Source organism: Zophobas morio, unplaced genomic scaffold (assembly GCF_036711695.1).
Source record: "Zophobas morio isolate AGI-343-1 ecotype UQ-CSIRO unplaced genomic scaffold, CSIRO_AGI_Zmor_V1 ptg000014l, whole genome shotgun sequence".
NCBI lineage: Eukaryota > Metazoa > Arthropoda > Insecta > Coleoptera > Tenebrionidae > Zophobas > Zophobas morio.
In genome coordinates this window covers 6,243,583-6,262,748 of record NW_026972119.1, presented here as the reverse complement: position 1 = coordinate 6,262,748, position 19,166 = coordinate 6,243,583, and the positions used below count along the sequence as shown (strand labels likewise).

General features: G+C 33.9%; 2 protein-coding genes across 2 annotated transcripts; both read right to left on the bottom strand.

The window, feature by feature from the left end:
- Positions 1-304: 304 nt before the first annotated feature.
- LOC135128779 (homeotic protein deformed-like) lies at positions 305-1,416 on the bottom strand. Its single transcript, XM_064055859.1, has 3 exons — positions 1,276-1,416; positions 1,105-1,189; positions 305-972 (listed from the first exon to the last, which is right to left on the bottom strand). Exons 1-3 carry the CDS (start codon positions 1,414-1,416, stop codon positions 305-307), a joined length of 894 nt encoding a protein of 297 aa, XP_063911929.1.
- Positions 1,417-14,444: 13,028 nt separating this feature from the next.
- On the bottom strand, positions 14,445-15,583 carry LOC135128778 (homeobox protein Hox-D4-like). The gene is made up of 3 exons (XM_064055858.1): positions 15,410-15,583; positions 15,244-15,328; positions 14,445-15,187 (listed from the first exon to the last, which is right to left on the bottom strand). The coding sequence occupies exons 1-3, from the start codon at positions 15,581-15,583 to the stop codon at positions 14,445-14,447; spliced, it is 1,002 nt and encodes a 333-aa protein (XP_063911928.1).
- Between the last annotated feature and the right edge of the window lie 3,583 nt (positions 15,584-19,166).

Genomic DNA, 19,166 nt, shown 5'->3' with positions numbered 1-19,166 from the left:
CAAAACTAACAAAATTGCTCCGCTATTTTTCTAAAGCACGGAATATGTGTCGTTGTTCTTCGGCTGTTAAAGTGAAAGCGCAATATGTGTTGGTGTTTTGCCAGCAGAAGACTTAAACAACTATGGTCATTACTTATTATGCATATTGATGACTGCTGTGGCTGATAAGTAACAAACTCATATTATTTTAACTTAAAGGTTGGTATAAGAAAAATAAATAAAATTCACAGGGTTCAATTTTATTATTTACACTTTTACACCGTACTGTACACTATCGCTACATATAAAATACCTACTATATAAATCATAACCTATTACACGATGCTGATCCACTGGCCACATCCTGCTGGCTGTGCCACAATGAATCCTGATTTTGTTCCAGCATCTGCAGAATTTGGTTAATTTGTTCATCTAATTCAACGTTTGCATCAGCATCAGTAGACGTAATGAATTGCGTGCAAGGATAAGATGAAAAATTATTTAACTGGGTGTTGATTAGGTTACCATAAGGGTACACTTCATTGGTCGGTTGAATCTGGTCTCCAGTGCCATTGTTGTTGTTGAACGAAATTTGCTCTGGGGACGGCTCTGGAGTGATTGGAAAATGGTACTGTTGATCTTCTCGTTTGATTGGGTTTTGACCATTTGCACTGGGAAGTGAGTACTGCACTGAAGGTTGAATTAAATGTCGAGGAACTTGAAGCACTTGTACGGTATTAGTAGCTGCTGAAATAACATTCGGGTGAAGCTGTGCCGGTAAGGTCCTCAAATTCTCGGATTGTGTTGTTTCTCGCGCCATATCATTCTTCACAATTTCAGGCGACGCAGATCGACCACATTCTTTCTTACATTTCATCCGTCTATTTTGGAACCATACTTTGACTTGTCGTTCGGACAATTTAAGTGTCTCCGCCAGATGAATCCTCCGCGACCTCGTGAGATATTTATCTCCACCGAATGCTCGTTCGAGTTCTAAAACTTGCTCAGAGGTATAAGTATGTCGTGCGAACCCTTCTCGGAGTCAACTTAGTTTCCTGTTGGACGGCACCTGAGCAAGTTTGTGTTAAACTTAACAATTTAGGGAAATCTTAATTGCAAACTTACTTGTACTGGCTTGATTGTTGCTCAGCTGTTGGTGGATGGGCAGGTTGTAATATGGAGCTGGACAATTCCAGTCAAGAGCGCGTACCTGTAACTTTTAAAAGAAGCACGTAAATATGGAAAGAATGGTTTAGCGATGGTTAATTTAAAAATCAATATCTATTTAGTATTTACCATTTGATTGGTTTGCTGGGGGTAAAAATCGTAGTTTCCGACGCCAGGAGTAGCAGCACCCAGGTTGTTCAAAGCGTTGAAATTTGGCATAATTGAATTGCTGGCGAAGTCTCCGCCGTTCGAGGATCCTGACATGGCCATGGTGAAGAGGGTACACGAAGGTAGATGATGACTGTTGATAACTGAGCTTCTCTGCAAATTGCAGGGATTATATAGGTTTTCCCACCCCATTCCAAAGATTAGTAATCGGTCGCTTCAACTCTATTGGTTAAGATAACAATGTTTGTTTGCACGCACAAATAAAAATAAATTGTGGAGCCAAAAGCCGTTTTTTGACCACTCAGAAGTGAGGATCCAGTTGAACAGAAAAGATCTGGTGCATGAGCAGAAGGTGGAGGGGTTTTAGGGTGGTAGGGAATTTATTGTAATCCACCAGGACGCCGATAACCAACACGGTAGTCTGGTAAAAGCATTTCCCCTCCCACACATAAAAAAACATTTTTTTTGTTTTCATATCAAATCCAATACAATGTATATTTCATTTTCCCATATTTCGTAGTGTCGATTGACTATAGTCTGACCTGCCAAAAAGAATTAGTTTTTTTTTATAGTATGAATTCTCTTTTCGCAAAAGCTTACTGTGGCGTTAACATGCGTGAATATTCTAATAATTCTAATTTATAAATGAAATTATGGCTTTTGTTTATAAATACGACATCAAAAGACTATATAGTATTTTAACTGAGATTAACGTAATTGAGCATTTAACGAGGTATTTAGCGACGTCTGATTGGCGTAGAGTCGTTACCTGGTTACGTTAAGGGCGTGCTAAAAATTTAATCGTAATCCAATATTTAATCGAACTTCTACAAACCGGGTCTATATGTGCAATTTTTGATGTAGTCAATCTATACGTAATCGTGAAAGCAATTTATTTTCCAATATTTTTTATAATAACTTAGGAAAAAAATGTTAGAAATTTGTTTCCACTAGGAATATGCATGTTGAAGAAAAGTTAAGTTTCTATACTTGTTTGTGTGTGCCGTTTATCCGCATTGAAAAATAGGGTGACTAATATGTTTGTGTAACTGTTTACAAATTTTTCTACTGTTGACGATATTTTCATAAAGGGCACAATACCAGTTCTTTTAAACTAATTGTTTCAAGTATATTTTAAGAAAATATGTATTTTTTTGTCTATATGACTAATTGCTTTGTTTATACACTTTATAACGTCTAGGACTACTAGGCCAGTGCCGAAGTTTTTGAAAATGGTAAAAAGTGAAAAAAAATTAGAACAGAATGATACCCATTGGCAAAGGAAGAAAATATAACAAAAATAAAAGGAAAAATAATTTACGGGCGATCTGAGGTCGGGAAGTGGAAGGGGGTGAGCTTTTAAGGGTAGACAATGGTTTATCACGATTTCCGGCAAAACTACAAATCCTATCGAAAAAAGTCAAGTAGCAAAGTTCTAGGTAATAAAAGGATCTACAACTTTTGTATTCACACTTTTCTTACATAACCTCACAATTTATGCGAAAAATGTAGATAACCGACTTTTTGGTTTTTTATTTTATCTCACACCAATGTTTTTTTTTTTTTCACAAAATTTGGTGAAAAGTTACATATTTATATCCCAAATTCACTATAATTTTTTTGATTCGAAATATTTATTTTTTCCCCTTATTTTGATTTATTAACGAAAAACCACCCTAGTTTTCAATCGAAAATTCTCACGCCAAAATAGTTGCTTTTTTAAAAAGATCGGTGTGTTTTTTGTTCGTTGAAATCTCTACATTCTGATGGTGTAAAAAAAAGTATACCTACATTACTATGGCAAATTTTCACAGGAAATGCAAAAAGACGAAAAAACTAGAAATCAAAAATTTGTTTTTTAATTTTTATGTAAAATTTAGCTATTTATTAAAATGTAGACGTTAATTACTCGAAAAACGTTAAGATTCCATGTTACATTGATAAAATAAAAAATTGCAAACGAAATATATTGTTATAATTAACAACCAAATAAGTTAATAAACTTAATACTTTTTAAGATATCTACAATATTTTATGAAAGTTGTGTGATAATTTTTAAATTATATGCGTAGGTGCCTATTTATTGCTATTTTAAGATAACTTAGGTATATACCTGAATGGCCTACAGAAAATTTTAGCCCATCAGAAGAATGAACAACATCGTTTATAAAAATACATGTGCAGGCTAATAAAACTGTCATAGTTGTGGCTCAAGATATTGATCTTTTGGTCCTTTTGAAAGAATTTAATTCAAATAATTATGACATTTATTTTCTCAAGCCAAGTTGTGGAAATGCAAAAGATCTATTATTCACGTCCAATAGTTTCAAATATGAATCCTTCAAAAATTTCGTTGCATTTCTGGATTGTTTGTCTGGTAAATTCATTGTCTTCTTATACATAAAATTCTTGTGTCACAGTGTTTGTAACCAAACTTCTCCGAAACGGCTCGACCGATTTTTATGAAATTTTCTGTGTATATTCGGTACGCCTGAGAATAGATCGCAAACTAATTGTTATACCCCTAAGTGATAAGAGGGCCCTACCCAAAAAAAAATTCTTTTTATTTTTTAGACAATTTTTTTTTTTTTTAAACATTTGGCACAAAAAATACATATCACCCTAAATTTTCACTCTTCTACCTCCAACCCCCAGTTTGTAATAACGATATTAGTATTTTTAACTTCATCCAACTACGCGCAATAGGGTTGCAAGATTGCTGTTGAATATAATCATTGTCGGACGATAAATATTTATGTATAATTTATAATCTATACTTATATAATAAAGCTGAAGCTTTTGTTTATTTGAACACGCTAATCTCAGAAACTACTGGTTCAAATTCAAAAAATCTTTTTGTGTTGGATAGTCCATGTATCATATCTACATATAGGCTATATAACATCACGTTACGATCATTAGGAGCGAAGTAGCAATGAAAAATTCGGAAAAACGGGAAAATTATTCCTCCTTTGACAGCTTCCGTTGCTTACGCTGCTTAAACGGTTAAAGATACGTAAAAATCATGTATGACGAAATTGTTCCCCTCTAAAAGTTCTAAAGAAAAGTCCGCGACAGCATATGTCTATCTTTTAAGGTCGAGTCAGTATAACCTTTTTAATGGTAATGAAATTTGTTCTAAAATAATAATGCATTATGTATAAAATTCTCGCGTCACAGTGTTTGTAACAGAACTTCTCCGAAATGGGTGGACCGATTTGTATGAAATTTTTTATGTATATTTGGTAGGTCTGACAATAGGTTGTAAACTATTCTTTAAACCCCTAAGTGATAAGGGTGGCCCACCCTAAAAAATTTTTGTTTGTTTTTTGGACAAAATTTTTTATTTTTATTTTTTTAAGGTTTGGCACCAAAAAATACACATAACCCTAAATTTTCACCTTTGTACCACCAACCCCCATTTTTTAATCGTCTATAAAATAAAAATCAATTGCTGTTCCTGTTAGTCTCGCTAAGACTCAAAAACGGCTTGACCGATTTGAAACATTTTTTATATTACGGGGATGGTTTATACACAAAAAAAATAAGGATAACTTAAAAGTTAAAAAATAAAAAAATTCTAAAAATGTTGTATGGGAATCGCCACTTCGAATTACTTTCAATAGTTGGCGTTTCTGACGGACCTGTCGTCTAACTGACGTGTCATACAAAACTAATTCTTCCGTGCGATTGTGAAAAGTATATTGCATTTCAAATCGTTCTTTTTCGTAAAAAAAAACGTCGTTTATTTTAAGAAAAGTCTTGGTTAAAGTGAATTTAATTACACATTGCGAAAGTTTCTTATTCATTTTGATCTGCCATTCTATTTACCTATATTCACTTTGTTGGTTTCGACAAAACCTCAAACTTTACCGTTATTCGAGGATTTAATTTGAAGTTTTCAATATTTTAAAATTCTCAAGACAAAATTTACAGATTTGATTGACTGTAAAAATAATTCTGTGTCGTTTTATGAAGTTCATTAAAATGCCGAGAAGACGACAAGCTCACATAGGTCCACGAAGTCAATCAAATGTGCGACGAACTACCTCATGTGCAAAACGCAATGATTTATTTCATGGGTAATTCGGATATGGAAGTTGATCAGCGTTGTGCTCATAATCAACATAATCAAACATTGAAGCGAGACATTGGGTGGTATGAATAAAACAGAGTAGATACTCATATTCGAAGTACGAAGTACCTACTTCATTATTACTCTTATATACCTGAGCATCTACTCTATGTACTGAGTACCTACTTGGAAACATTGTATCTCCCCGGACACAAACTGAACATCTACGCGTTTTGTGAGCATTTAATCTAAAAATGAGCATCGGCGTGGCAAATAACAGGGCTGTCTGTAAAGTAGCTTAGAAAACGAGTAGGATCGTTGTAAGAGTGAATTTTGACTAAACATGGCGACTTTCATGAACGTGGAACGTCGTCAAAAGGTGCATTCAGTTTGAAAAACACATTAGGAGCAGGAATATCGAAAACTTTTCATGTAATTAACTTTTATTTATGCATAAATTGTGCAGTGCGTTTTTTCTAACACTGGCCATAGAGATTCCCATTTCAAGGTGTCTACCCCATACTAACTTATATTTTGGTGACTCGATTTTTGCCTTGATGGTTGAACACTGTCACTATTGTCCTTTTTTGTTGTATCGAGATGCTACTTGAGCATCAACTGTTACTTACTGTGAAGTATTAGTATCATCTAGAAAAACTAGAAATATTTTGATTTGATATTCGAGTAGATACTTCGTATTTCGAGTATGAGCATCTACTGAGTTTTATTTATATCAACCATTGTCAAACAACTGATCGAACGTTTTTTCGATAGAACTTCCTTCGCACCAAAAGTATAATGTAACATATTCAGCATTTTCGAGTTGCGTCTTTTCTTCACACAATTTTGTGATGACCAAATCAACATTTACAATCAACACGTATATCACCTTGGATTGGTGCAGTGTAACTAATACTAAAAATAACTGTATTTTATCTCCAAAATTATTTGCGAAAATCGAGAGAAGAATGTTTAATGAATAACAATTTACCATGCTTACAATAACTTTAAAACGTCTGCAAGATCTCAAAGTATTCATTTTTGTAACTCTTGAGTTATTCACTAAAATAAATTGACTGATTCATATATTTTTTTGAGTTACTGTAAAAGCAAATCTAAAAAATATGAATGCAATGATAAATTACGAAAATATACTGATGATATTTTCCACATTTTAGATAGGATTTATTCGGCAAAATCTTGAGATGATTTCTTCAAGTTTTTGGGCTTGATAAACACATATATTTTGATTGAAAACCTACCAAGTCAAACAGTAACTTCAAAACGTCTGCAATATTCCAAAATTCAGTTTTGCAATTCTTGATTCAATCAATAAAATAAATTGACTTAGTGATTAATTTTTTTGAGACACCCCCTATAAGCAAAACTACAAAATATGAATGGAATGATAAATCACAAATATAGTCTCATCCTATTTTAGACATTTTAGATAGGATTCATTTGGCAAAATTTTGGGCTGACGTCATCAATTTTTTGGAGGGGATCAGTAAATATATTTTGAATAAAAATTTATTATGCTTATCATATGTTTAAAACATCTGCAAGATTTCAAAGCATTCGATTTTGCAGATTCAAAATTAAATTGTAGGTGAAACGGAGTTCACGGGGTCAGCTAGTGTAATATAATTATAATTTATTTATTTATTTTAATTTAATTTTTTATTTAACTACTAAAATCTTCACTAGAAATAATTCATAAGGCAAAACAACGTTTGCCGGCTCTGCTAATTAGACGATAAATATTTGTGAAATTTGGCCAATATTTTTTATAAAAAACATGCAAACAAAGAAGATATCGCAAAAAATGGATTACAATTAATCAAATATGTATATTTGCAAATGTAAAAATGACAATATAACACTGAATCAATTAAGATTTCGAAAATCAATTGGCAAGAATTAAATCATCCTTAATATTGCCAAATCTCCCACCTACAGAAGGCGCTTGTTTCATGGATTTGCAATTTTTTAGTTTATCAATGTAACATGGAATCTTAAGTTTTTCGAGTAATTAAAGTGTAAATTTTAATAAATAGCTCAAAACTTTACATGATTTTAAAAAAAATTTCGAATTCGAGTTTTTTCTTTTTTTTGCATTTCCTGTGAAAATTTGCCATAGTAATGTATACTTTTGTTACACCATCACAAAGTAGAGATTTCAACAAACAAAAAGCACACCAATTTTTTTTAAAAAGCAAATATTTTGACGTGAGAATTTTCGATTGAAAATTAGGGTGGTTTTTCGATATTAAATCAAAATAAAAGGAACAAAGAAATATTTTTAATAAAAAAATTTACAGTGAGTTTGGGACATAAATAGGTAAGTTTTCACCACACTTCGTTTTTTTTTTTGTGGGAGATGAAAATTAAAAACCAAAAACTCGGTTATTTGCATTTTTCGCATACATTTTGAAATTCTGTAAAAAGAGTATACATACAAAAGTTGTAGATCGTTCTATTACCTATAACTCTGCGATATAACTTTTTTAGATAGGACTAGGTTTAGCCGGAAATCGTGATAAACCGTTTTCTACCTTTAAAAGCTCACCCCCTTCCACTTCCTGACATCAGATCGCCCGTAAATTATTTTTCCTTTTATTTTTGTTATATTTTCTTCCTTTTCCAATGGGTATCATCCTGTACTAAATTTTTTTGTTCTCAAAAGTTATCGGCCCTGGCCTATACCGCAAATGACGTTTTATACAAACGATGTTCACTTGTTTCTAAAGTTCTTAATTTTATGATGCAACATTACAATTAAATTTTTGTAACGTAGATTGTGTAGGTAAGTTTGACCTTGCAATAATTTATAACAATGAACAATTTATTTCTTACAAAATTATTAATTTATTTACGGCAAACGTGTACGAAAAAGAAAAACGCTGATATTTATTGTATTCTTTTTCCGTTTAGTCACGCATTAAAATTTAATTAATTTGTATCGAAATGTCTTGGGTTTTTCGCCCATACTAATTCTGAAAGAAAAATAGAAGAAGAATCATTAATTTTCCTCAAAAACACGTTAAACTAGTATATCAATTAATTAAGAACTAAAAATATACAAAAAATAATTAATTAAAAATAAATTTTATATTTCTACAAACTAGCACTATGTTAAAAACCATAAAAAACAATTACCATATTTTAACAAATACATATGTGGATTCGCCACAACCTACCATAATCCATTTTTGCTATTTTTACTTTCCGAACATTAGCTGAGGAAACATTGCAATAGAGTCATACTTTCTCGACGCTTCAGCACATCTAGAGAACGAAAAAATAAATCTCGCGTCTCCAACTGGACTACTAGTAATAACTGTTGTCAAATTTTATACTTGTCTTAAGGCTCTGCCGAAATACGAAAAACGCCACTTCCAATATCATCCTTACGATAGCACTTGTGTGACATATCTACTTGTTCGCATTACGAAAATTCATGGAAATAGTTTTTATATTGTATTAGAAGCTTTTTAAATAATAAATGAAAACGGAAAAGCGTAGTTTTCGTTTTCAGTCAAAGCTATAACGTATTTTGCCTTGTACAAATCTGACAGTGTAGATAATATTACGGCTCACCCGCCGATTAGATTTATTTTTTCGTTAAACTATCCATTTTTTAGTTATTGTTGATTGAAGCAAGACCTAAAGAGGACATTTTTTGTATACATGTAGACAACCAAACATCTTCTTTCGTCAACAACAAGCCAATAAAGTGTATGATTTACGATAGGGTTGGCCACTATTGAGTGATTAGACGGATTTAAAACACTTGTTGAGAAAGTATGCAAATGAAGTGACCTTAGTGTTGTAGAATCGTACCATTATGTAGGAGTATTAAAGTAAACCAAAAGCTATAAGGATATATGCCCATCTTAAAATTATCCCATTGTGTCGAAGTTAAGTTGTTTACAATAGGTTTTAGGGTCGTAAATAACGTGTCCACTGCAGTTCGACCGACTGTTGTCGTTTCGTTGAGGGGCGGCTTTCACTAAATAATTAAATTTAAGCAAGAAATGTTTATAAGACGATTTATTGCCAACCGGTAAGCTTAATGCGAACCACACAAAGAGGGTATTTATTTGCGGTCAACTACTTTTATGATGGTCCTATAACCTTATAGCTCTTGGGTTACTTTATATTGATCCAATTGCAGCATAACAAATAAATAACCGAGTTTGGATTTTTTACAAAACTGCCTAACAGCTATAAATAATTACTGCTGATACCAAGTTAGACGAATTTCGAAATTCTCATCTACCAATGATATATTAAATGGGTCCCTGCACATATTTGGCAATCATGAAAACTATGGGACTTATTTTTGTACCAAAAGCGGTCAGCGGAATGATGTTTTAATTTCTTCCCTTGAAAATATTTATTTGTTTCAATTGTTTAGCCACGTACTCCACCTAATGGCTAATTTATCGTCAACTTTATTATTTAATGTTGTTAATAATGGAGTTGAGTCGTATAATTCGATTGTAAATAAATTTGTTGGGGAAAAAAGAATAAATTTTTCATTGCGAGGTTCTTATCAGGGTAGTTGTTTCGTTGCCGTCGTAATTACAATAACAAAGGTCCTTTTATACTTGAGTTATTAAAAAAACACACAACGTAGGTTCCCATTTTGTAAGACGATCACAGCCAAGGCCAAATTTTGAATTTTTCGCGGGCCTTTCAGACTTTTTCAAGGTCAATTGAAAGACGCCAAACACAATGAACGCGATTGCCCAAGACGAAACCAAAAATACAGATCAGGAAGTCCCAGTGATTTGATCGAATATTCCAGTGACGTGCGATTGAAGTCCAGCTTCGAAGCCAAACGCCAGGAACGAGATTAACTTGTCAGGTAAAGTTGCTTGTTCTAAATTCCAATGGAAGCCGATATCTGAGTTCTGGGTTTCTGCACTAATCTTTTTTTCAGCAAATTCTTGTAGCACCAGGTTTTCCTAGATGTCAGAAGAGGTTTCCTTAACAATGCTTGAAATTTTCCATTTCAATTTCAGAAAATTTGTTTCCAGAACCCGATGACCAAAATTGTGTCAGGATGTTTGAATTGGGGGCGAAAGCTTTTAATTCCTTAAGAATTTTAGCACTAGGGGGCGCCGTAGCTCAAATTTCCAGTGGCGTTTCAAACTGGGGAGCGAGAGGTCCATTCCCAGAGCAGTATTTTGTCCATTTAATCCAGTCTTAGTCATAGATGTCACATTTTTCTCTCCAGGTCACCCAAGCATAGTTCAGGGGGCGTAGGGTTTCCTCACCAAGCCGAATCACATCATCTGAGTTTGAGCTGACGTTCTCTTTCCCTTTCTAGCTGGCTGTAGCGAGGCCAAACAATTCTGTTCCTGATTTTTCAGCACGTTAACTTGCGGGTTAACAAACAAGGAGGAGCTCTCAACTAGCTTGGTTTAGAATAAAGGTTTTTCTCCCAGGAAAAACACAACTGTGGTGTGGACGACTATGACGTGACTGAACCCATTTCAACACTTGTCCATTTATTTGTAATTGTTTCTTTTTTTCTCCAACACGAATCTGGGTAGAATTGTTCTAACATTTTTTTCTTTTCATGCGCCCAACAAACGCTTTGAGGAGAACTGGAACATTTTCGTCAAAGAATACGAACGTCCAGGGCCAAGAAGGAAGTGTCTCCGCTCGTTTCGCAAGCTTCACTCTGAAAACACTTGGGGGCGACTGTGGTGACCGAATTTAATTGAAAATTTTCGAGCTGAAATTAATTAACAGCGGCGCGAAATCACATTTGAATAATTTGAATTTGAGAAAAAAAAACACAACGTAGGTTCCCATTTTGTTAGACGATCACAGCTAAGGCCAAATTTGGAATTTTTCGCGGGTCTTTCAAACTTTTTCAAGGTCAATTTAAAGGCGGGAAGTTTGGGTTATCATAATATATATAATATTTATTATATTTATCATTTGGAATAGCGTAGATAAATAACAAATAAAGCCTCAATCGCTTCAATTTACTAACCAACTAATAAAAATTACCTACGTATTATACAAATCTATGTAAGTATGTGATCTACGGGTCGTTTTTCAATGAAGCATGAAAAGTATAGAAAGTTATTTGAAAATTGATACACTTAAATAGTATGTTCGACTTATTACCAAATTTTCATTCTGTTCTTGAAACCCCCACTTACCGCAGTTCGATCAGGGATTATAAGGTATCAGGTAAGTAAAAATTTTGCACGGCAGTTCGGTCAGTGTCTATAAGATACTAGGTAGTCAAAAAATTTTGAACCGCAATTCGGCCGAGGATTAAAAATCCATCGCAGTTCGGACAGTAATCAACATGTTTATGACCATCCTCACCAAAAGTGTAGCACCTTACCTTAAAATTGTTCCGCAGTAATTGTTACTGAAATATATTGTATGGGTCATTTGCTTTTGAAGATCTAGAATAATAAATTTTAAATTTGATGTTTTTCTGGGCGCTTATAAGTTCATTCTCATTTCAACATGAGTCTTAAAGATAGCTCATTTTAAAGTGATTGAGCTTAAATGTCACACAAGGCGAAACAAATTACTACCAAAAAATTAATCCACAGTCGTGACAGAATGTCCATTGTTATGCTCATCATAACGCATTTTTAAACATGTTAACAAAAGTAATTTTAATAACCAGAATGAAAATAAAGTTTTTACTCTTTTGCGTTTTAGAGGGTTGTTGTCCGATGTCATGACTTCAAGCGAGGTTTCTGTGTAGTGCTCCCATGATATATTGAAAGAGCATTTCACTTCTCGAAGAAAAATCCTATTAGAATTTGTCGATTTTAACTTGTGGGTACGAACGGTCTGGGAAATTGTTATTAAATTCAAATCATAAACAGAGTTATATGAGGGCCATGAAAATACCACGGTTCTGACATCCTCTATGGTCCTGACATTTTTGAGTCGTGTCCGTTACAAATGCATTTATTACTTCCCGAGCGTAAGCAAAGGAAGTACATATTGTAATCAAGTCCGTCGGCCGACTCTCTGATTTTACGTTTTCTCGATCTTTCATGATTCCTAGAGAACCAAGAAATAGGTCTCCCGTTTCCGTCTGCCTGTCCGTCTGTCTGTCTGCCCGTCTGTCTGCCGTCCCGGATTTTTATTAGACAGATAATCTCCGAAACTACTGGATCGATTGTACCATGTAGATGGTAAAACGCTAACCAAAATTTATCTAATCATCCCTAATGCGATAACGTCACTTCAAAATTGTACATAGTAAATGGGTTTTAAATTGTATAAAATAACATAGTCCTACACATGTAGTTTATGACTCCGAATTGAGTTTTTACCCGAAACGTCCAGATTTTTGGAAAAAAAATCAAAATTATGAAACAATATTTTGCAATTTAATTTTGAATCTGCAGAACCGAATGCTTTGAAATCTTGCAAATGATTGGTAGTTATGATAGCCATGATAAATTTGCAATCAAAATATATTTACTTATCCCCTCCAAAAAAATGCTATCTTAAATGTGTAAAGAATGATGAGTCTATACTTGTGATTTATCACTGCATTAATATTTTTTAGATTTGCTTATACGGGGTGTCTGAAAAAAATTAATGACTGAGTCAATTAATTTTATTGATTAAATCAAGAATTGCAAAATTGAATACTTTGAAATCTTTTAGACGTATTTGTCTTAAATTACAAGCACTATACAGGGTGTTCCTTTTATCTGTTTACGCCTAACAATTTTTGCATAGGCAAAATATACACCCCTGAGACGACTTCTTCCAATTTATTGTTTTTTTAATAAGCAATCATAGCAATCACAAAAAAATGACGAAGATGTCAATGCCAAATAATGACAAAATTGAAAAATTTAATACTCATTTTATTTTAAAATACCCCGCTACAAAAATGTAATACGAAAAAAAAACATAATAGGCATGCAGTCGTCACGTTTCCGACAGCGAGGGAAGTACTGGCTAAACTCTTTCAACCAATTTTTTGGATTTGCATATACAGGGTGACTCAACAAAATTAATGAATTCGTGAATTAATTTTATTGAATTAATCAGAAACTACAAAACCAAATGCCTTGAAATCTTGGAGATGTTTTAAATTTATCATAAACATGGAAATTTTTGATCAAAATGATTTGCTCATCCCCCCTGAAAAATTGACGACGCCACCCAAAATTTTGCTGAATAAATCCTACCTGAAATGTATAAGATATGATGAGTCTCTTCTTGTGATTTATCATTCCATTCATATTTTTTGGATTTGCATATCCAGGGTGACCCAAAAAAATTAATGAATGCGTAAATTTATTGAATTACTCAGGAACCACAAAACAGAATGCTTTGAAATCCACTGCGAAAAAAAAACATAATAGACATGCAGTCGTCACGTTTCCGACAGCGAGGGAAGTACCGTCTAAACTCTTTAGACCAATTTTTCTAATAAAAAATGAAAAAGGAAAAACGCAGCTTTCTTTTTGAACCAAAGCTGCAACGTATATTGACTTGTAAAAATCTGACAGTGTAGATAATATTGTTGCTCACCTGGCGATTAGATTTATCTTTTCGTTAAAGCAAGACCTAAAGAAATGTAGGCAACCAAACATTTTCTTTCGTCAAGAACCAGCCAAGAAAGTATTATGATTTACGATAGAGAGATTAGACGGATTTAAAACCCTTGTTGAGAATGTGTGCAAATGAGGTGATCCCTGAAGGTTGTGGAAAAATATGAAATTTCAGATGAAGTACGAACATCAATACCAGATATGTTTCCAAAAGTGTACGAAGAAAAAAAATCTGTTTTTTTTTACTGTGGCAAAAGCCTTAAACTATTATGGTCATTATTTATTATGCATATTTATGACTGCTGTGGCTAATAAATAAGACACTGCATATTATTTTAACTTAAGGGTTGATATAAGAAAAATAAATAAAACTAGAAGGCTCAAATTTTATAATTTACACTTTTATTTCAAGAACCATGTCCATGCTGAATATTTACAAATTATATACCGTACTATACACTATCGTTACATAAAAATATTCTAAATCATAAACTAGTGAACGATGCTGATCCATTAGCCACATCCTGCTGACCATGCCACACTGGATTCTGGTGTTGTTCCAGCATCTGCGGAACCTGGTTATACCGTTCATACAATTGACCGTTCACACTATCATCAGTAGACGTAATCAATTGCGTGTAAGGATAGAATGAAAAGTCATGGGTGTTCATTAGGTTACCATAAGGGTACCCTTCATTGGTCGGTTGAATCTGGTCACCAGTGCCATTAAACTTGTTGAACGAAATTCGCTCTGGGGACGGCTCAGGAGTGATCGGAAACTGGTACTGTTGATCTTCTCGTTTGATTGGGTTTTGACCATTTACACTGGGAAGTGAGTACTGCACTGAAGGTTGAATTAAATATCGAGGAACTTGAAGCACTTGTGTGGTATTAGTGGCTGGTGAAATAACATTGGGGTTAAGCTGTGCCGGTAAGGTCCTCAAATTCTCGGATTGTGTTGTTTCTCCCGCTATATCATTCTTCACAATTTCAGGCAACGCAAATAAGCCCCATTTTTTCTTATATTTCATCCGTCTATTTTGGAACCAGACTTTTACTTGTCGTTCCGATAATTTAAGCGTCTCCGCCAGATGAATTCTCCGCGACCTCGTGAGATATTTACCTCCACTGAATTCTCGTTCGAGTTCTAAAACTTGCTCAGATGTATATGTCGTGCGAGCCCTTCTCGGAGTCAACTTGGTTTCTTTGGTTTCCGGTTGGACAGAACCTGAGTAAGTTTGTGTTAAAATTTATAAACTATGAAAATCTTAATTGTAAACTTACTTGTAGTGGCCTGGCTGGTGCTCGGCTGTTGGTAGAGGGGTAGATTGTATTGCTGAGATGCATAACTCCAGTCAGGAGCGGGTACCTGTAACTTTTGAAACACGTAAATATAGAAAAAAGCTTTAGCAATGGTTAATTTAAAAATCAGTATCTTTTTAGTATTTACCATCTGATTGGTTTGTTCGGGGTAAAAGCTGTAGTTTCCGACACCAGGAGTACCAACACCCAGGTTGTTTTCCTCTGGTGCGTAATTTCGACGTGTTGGTATCAAAGCGTTGAAATCAGGAATAATGGCATTTTTGGCGAAGTCTCCGCCGCTCGAAAATCCTGACATGGCCATAGTGAAGACGCTTTCACTACACGAATGTACTGATGACTGAGCTTCTCTGCAAAGTGCAGGGATTATATAGATTTTCCCACCCCTTTCTAAAGATTAGTAATCGGTCGCTTCAACTCTATTTGTTAAGAGAACAACGTTTCTTTGCACGCACAAATAAAAATAAATTGTGGAACGAAAAGCCGTCTTTTGACCACTCAGAAGTGAGGATCCAGTTGAAGAGGATAAAGTTCTGGTGCATGGGCAGAAGGTGGGAGGTTTTAGGGTGGTAGATAAGTTATTGTTATACACCAGGACGCCGATAACCAACACGGTGGTCTGGTCAAGGCATTTCCCCTCCCACACATAAAGAAACCTTTTTCTTGTTTTCATATCAAATCCAGTGCAATGTAAGTAAATTTCGTGTTTCCATATTTCGTAGTGTCAATTGACTAAAGTCTGACCCGCCGAAAAAACTATTTTTTTTTTAAGTATGAATTCTATTCTCGCATAAGCTTCCTGTAGCTTTAACATGCGTAAATATTCTAATAATTCTATGGCTTTTGTTGTAAATACGAGATTAAAGGGCCCGTATATATAATATTTTAACTGAGATTAAGTTAATCACGCATTTAACGAGGCGTTTAGCGACGTCTGACTGGCGTAGAGTCCGTCACGTGGTACTTTAATGCCGTGCTAAAAATTTAATCGCAATCAAATATTTAATCTAACTTCCACAAACTGGGTCTATATGTGGAATTTTTTATGTAAGCTGTGACTTAAAAGTAATTAACACATAATAATATCAGTTGCTTTAATATTAATTGACTAAAATGATTATCTATACGTAATCGTGAAAATAATTTATTTTCCCGCTCTTTTTTGTAAAATGTAAGAAAAGAAATGTTAGAAATTTGTTTCAGTTAGGAATATGCATGTTTAAGAAAAGTTATGTTTCTATACTTGTTTGTGTGTGCCGTTTATGCGCATTCAAAAACAAGGTGATTAATATGTTTGTATAACGGTTTATAATTTTTTTTTTAAATATTGGATTACTGTTGAATACATTTTCATAAAGGTTCCTTTAAACTAAATGTGTTAAGTAAATTTTAAGAAAAAATATATTTTTTTTGTGTAGGTATATGATCATGTTAAAGTTTGTCTAGAATTATAAGAATTTTATGGACTCCCAAAGTTAATTCGTTTCACAGCCCTGTTGTCAATTTTATTGTACCGCTGAAGAGCGTGGCGAACTCAGGTACAGAAAACATCGGCTTTCTCCTGACAGGCTCTTTACCTGTACAATAGAATTGACGACAGGGTTGTAAAACGCATTAACGTTGGGAGTCCATAAAATTCTTATAATTCTGGACAAACTTTACGTACTTATTTAAGATGACTAATTGCTTTGTTTATACACTTTATAACGTTTTAGGACTACCATGAGTGACATTTTATACAAACGATGTCCACTTATTTCTAAAATTCTTTATTTTATAATGCAACATTACAATTAAGTATATTTTTATATGCTAACATAGATTGTGTAGGTAAGCTTGACATTGCAATAATTTATAACATTGAACAATTTATTTCTACAAAATTATTAATTTGTTTACGGCAAATATGTACGAAAAAGAAAAACTTTGATATTTGTTGCACTCCTTTTTCCGTTTAGTCACGCATTAATTTAGTTAATCTTTATCGAAATGTCTTGCCTTTTTCACCCATATTAATTCTGCGGAATAGGACTATTTGGCGCGGCCTACTTGGTGCGAGACATTTTGGCGCAAAGCCAACTTGGCGCAGGGACACTTTGGCGCAAGCCATCTTGGCGCGAGTAGGTCCGTGTAAAATATAAAAAATATTTATTGTTCGTACTGTGGTTGGCATCCTATTAGTTACCCCAAGTGTAGGCAACTAATTACACACGCAATTTCATTCGCACAAATTCAGATATCTAAATGATCCACGGAGCAAGAAGTTTGACATTTAGGAGAATGTTATAATAGGGTGCAGGCCGCGAAACGCCCGTGTGTCCATTAAAAAATCAACATTACCTCTCCACTGGTTGGTGACTATAAAAGTTAGATCATGTCAGCAACGGCTGCAAATTATATACTTAAATTTATGTATTTTTTTCTTGGTGCAACTTGATAGCTTGCGCCAAAGTATCCCTGCGCCAAGTTGGCTGTGCGCCAAAATGTCTCGCGTTAAGTCGACCGCGCCAAGATGGCCCCGTCAAGATGGCCGCGCCAAGTCGGCCGCGCCGAATTGTCCTAGACCGTTAATTCTGAGAGAAAAATGTAAGAATAGTCATTAATTTTCCCCAAAAACACGTTAAGCTAGAATATCAATTTATTAATAACTAAAAATATACACAAAATAATTAAGTAAAAATAAAATTTATATTTCTACAAACTAGGGCTATGTCAAAAACTAAATATTTTGAAATTCAGATGTTCTTAAAAATTTTAGAACAAAAAACTTAAACGTATGATTTAACGAACATTAGTATATTTGTAGAAAATGTCGGTTAACATCAACGACAACGCTATAAACAGCTTGACTCGCTTTACTGTACTAATTTTCACAGACACATGCCATATCTAGACCTGGTTTATAGAAACCGAAGTTAAAGTTAATTCGCGATTAACTTTTAATTGAGGTTCGTTGCTAGGTGACGTGCAGGTTTTAACCAATCACGAGCTCCCATTTCACATTTTAATCCAGTGTTAAATTAATCGAGGATTAAATATTTAACTCGCGCTTCTATAAACCGGCCCCTAGTGTTTCTAAGTTGAGTTTTAATAATTGAGTCGTGACCTGTTGACCGCCTCATTACTATAATAATATGTAATTATATTTACCATATCTTAAAAAATATGTGGATTAGCGACAACCTTCCATCCCCTATTCTTTGCTATTTTTACTTTCGGAACGTGACATTGCAATAGAGTCATGCTTTCTCGACGTTTCAGCACTCGAAAAAATTGGTCTAAAGAGTTTAGACATTACTTCCCTCGCCTTCAGAACCGTGTCTTTATGTCTATCATAGATACTTCTCATTAGAGTTCTGTGACGGGATACTTCAGTAAATTTGCCTTCACTTTGGAAGTCACGGCTCATTCGTAATTTGATCAATAATAACTTGAGTGATTCATTAATTTTTTTGAATCACCCTGTATAAGCAAATCTAAAAAATTGGTCTAAAGAGTTTAGACAGTACTTCCCTCGCTGTCGGAGACGTGACGACTGCATGCCTGTTATGTTTTTTTGGTATTACAATTTTGTCATTATTTGACATTGACATCTTTGTCATTTTTTTTGTGATTGCTTGAAAATTTAATTGGACGAAGTCGTCTCTGGAGTGTATAATATGTTGCCTATGCAAAAATTGTCAGGCGTAAACAAATAAAAGGAACACACTATATAGTACTTGTAATTTAAGACAAATACGTCTTCAAGATTTCAAAGTATTCAGTTTTGCAATTCTTGATTTAATCAATAAAATTAATTGTCAGTCATTAATTTTTTTCAAACACCCCGTATAAGCAAAACTAAAAAATATTAATGCAGTGATAAATCACAAGTATAGACTCATCAT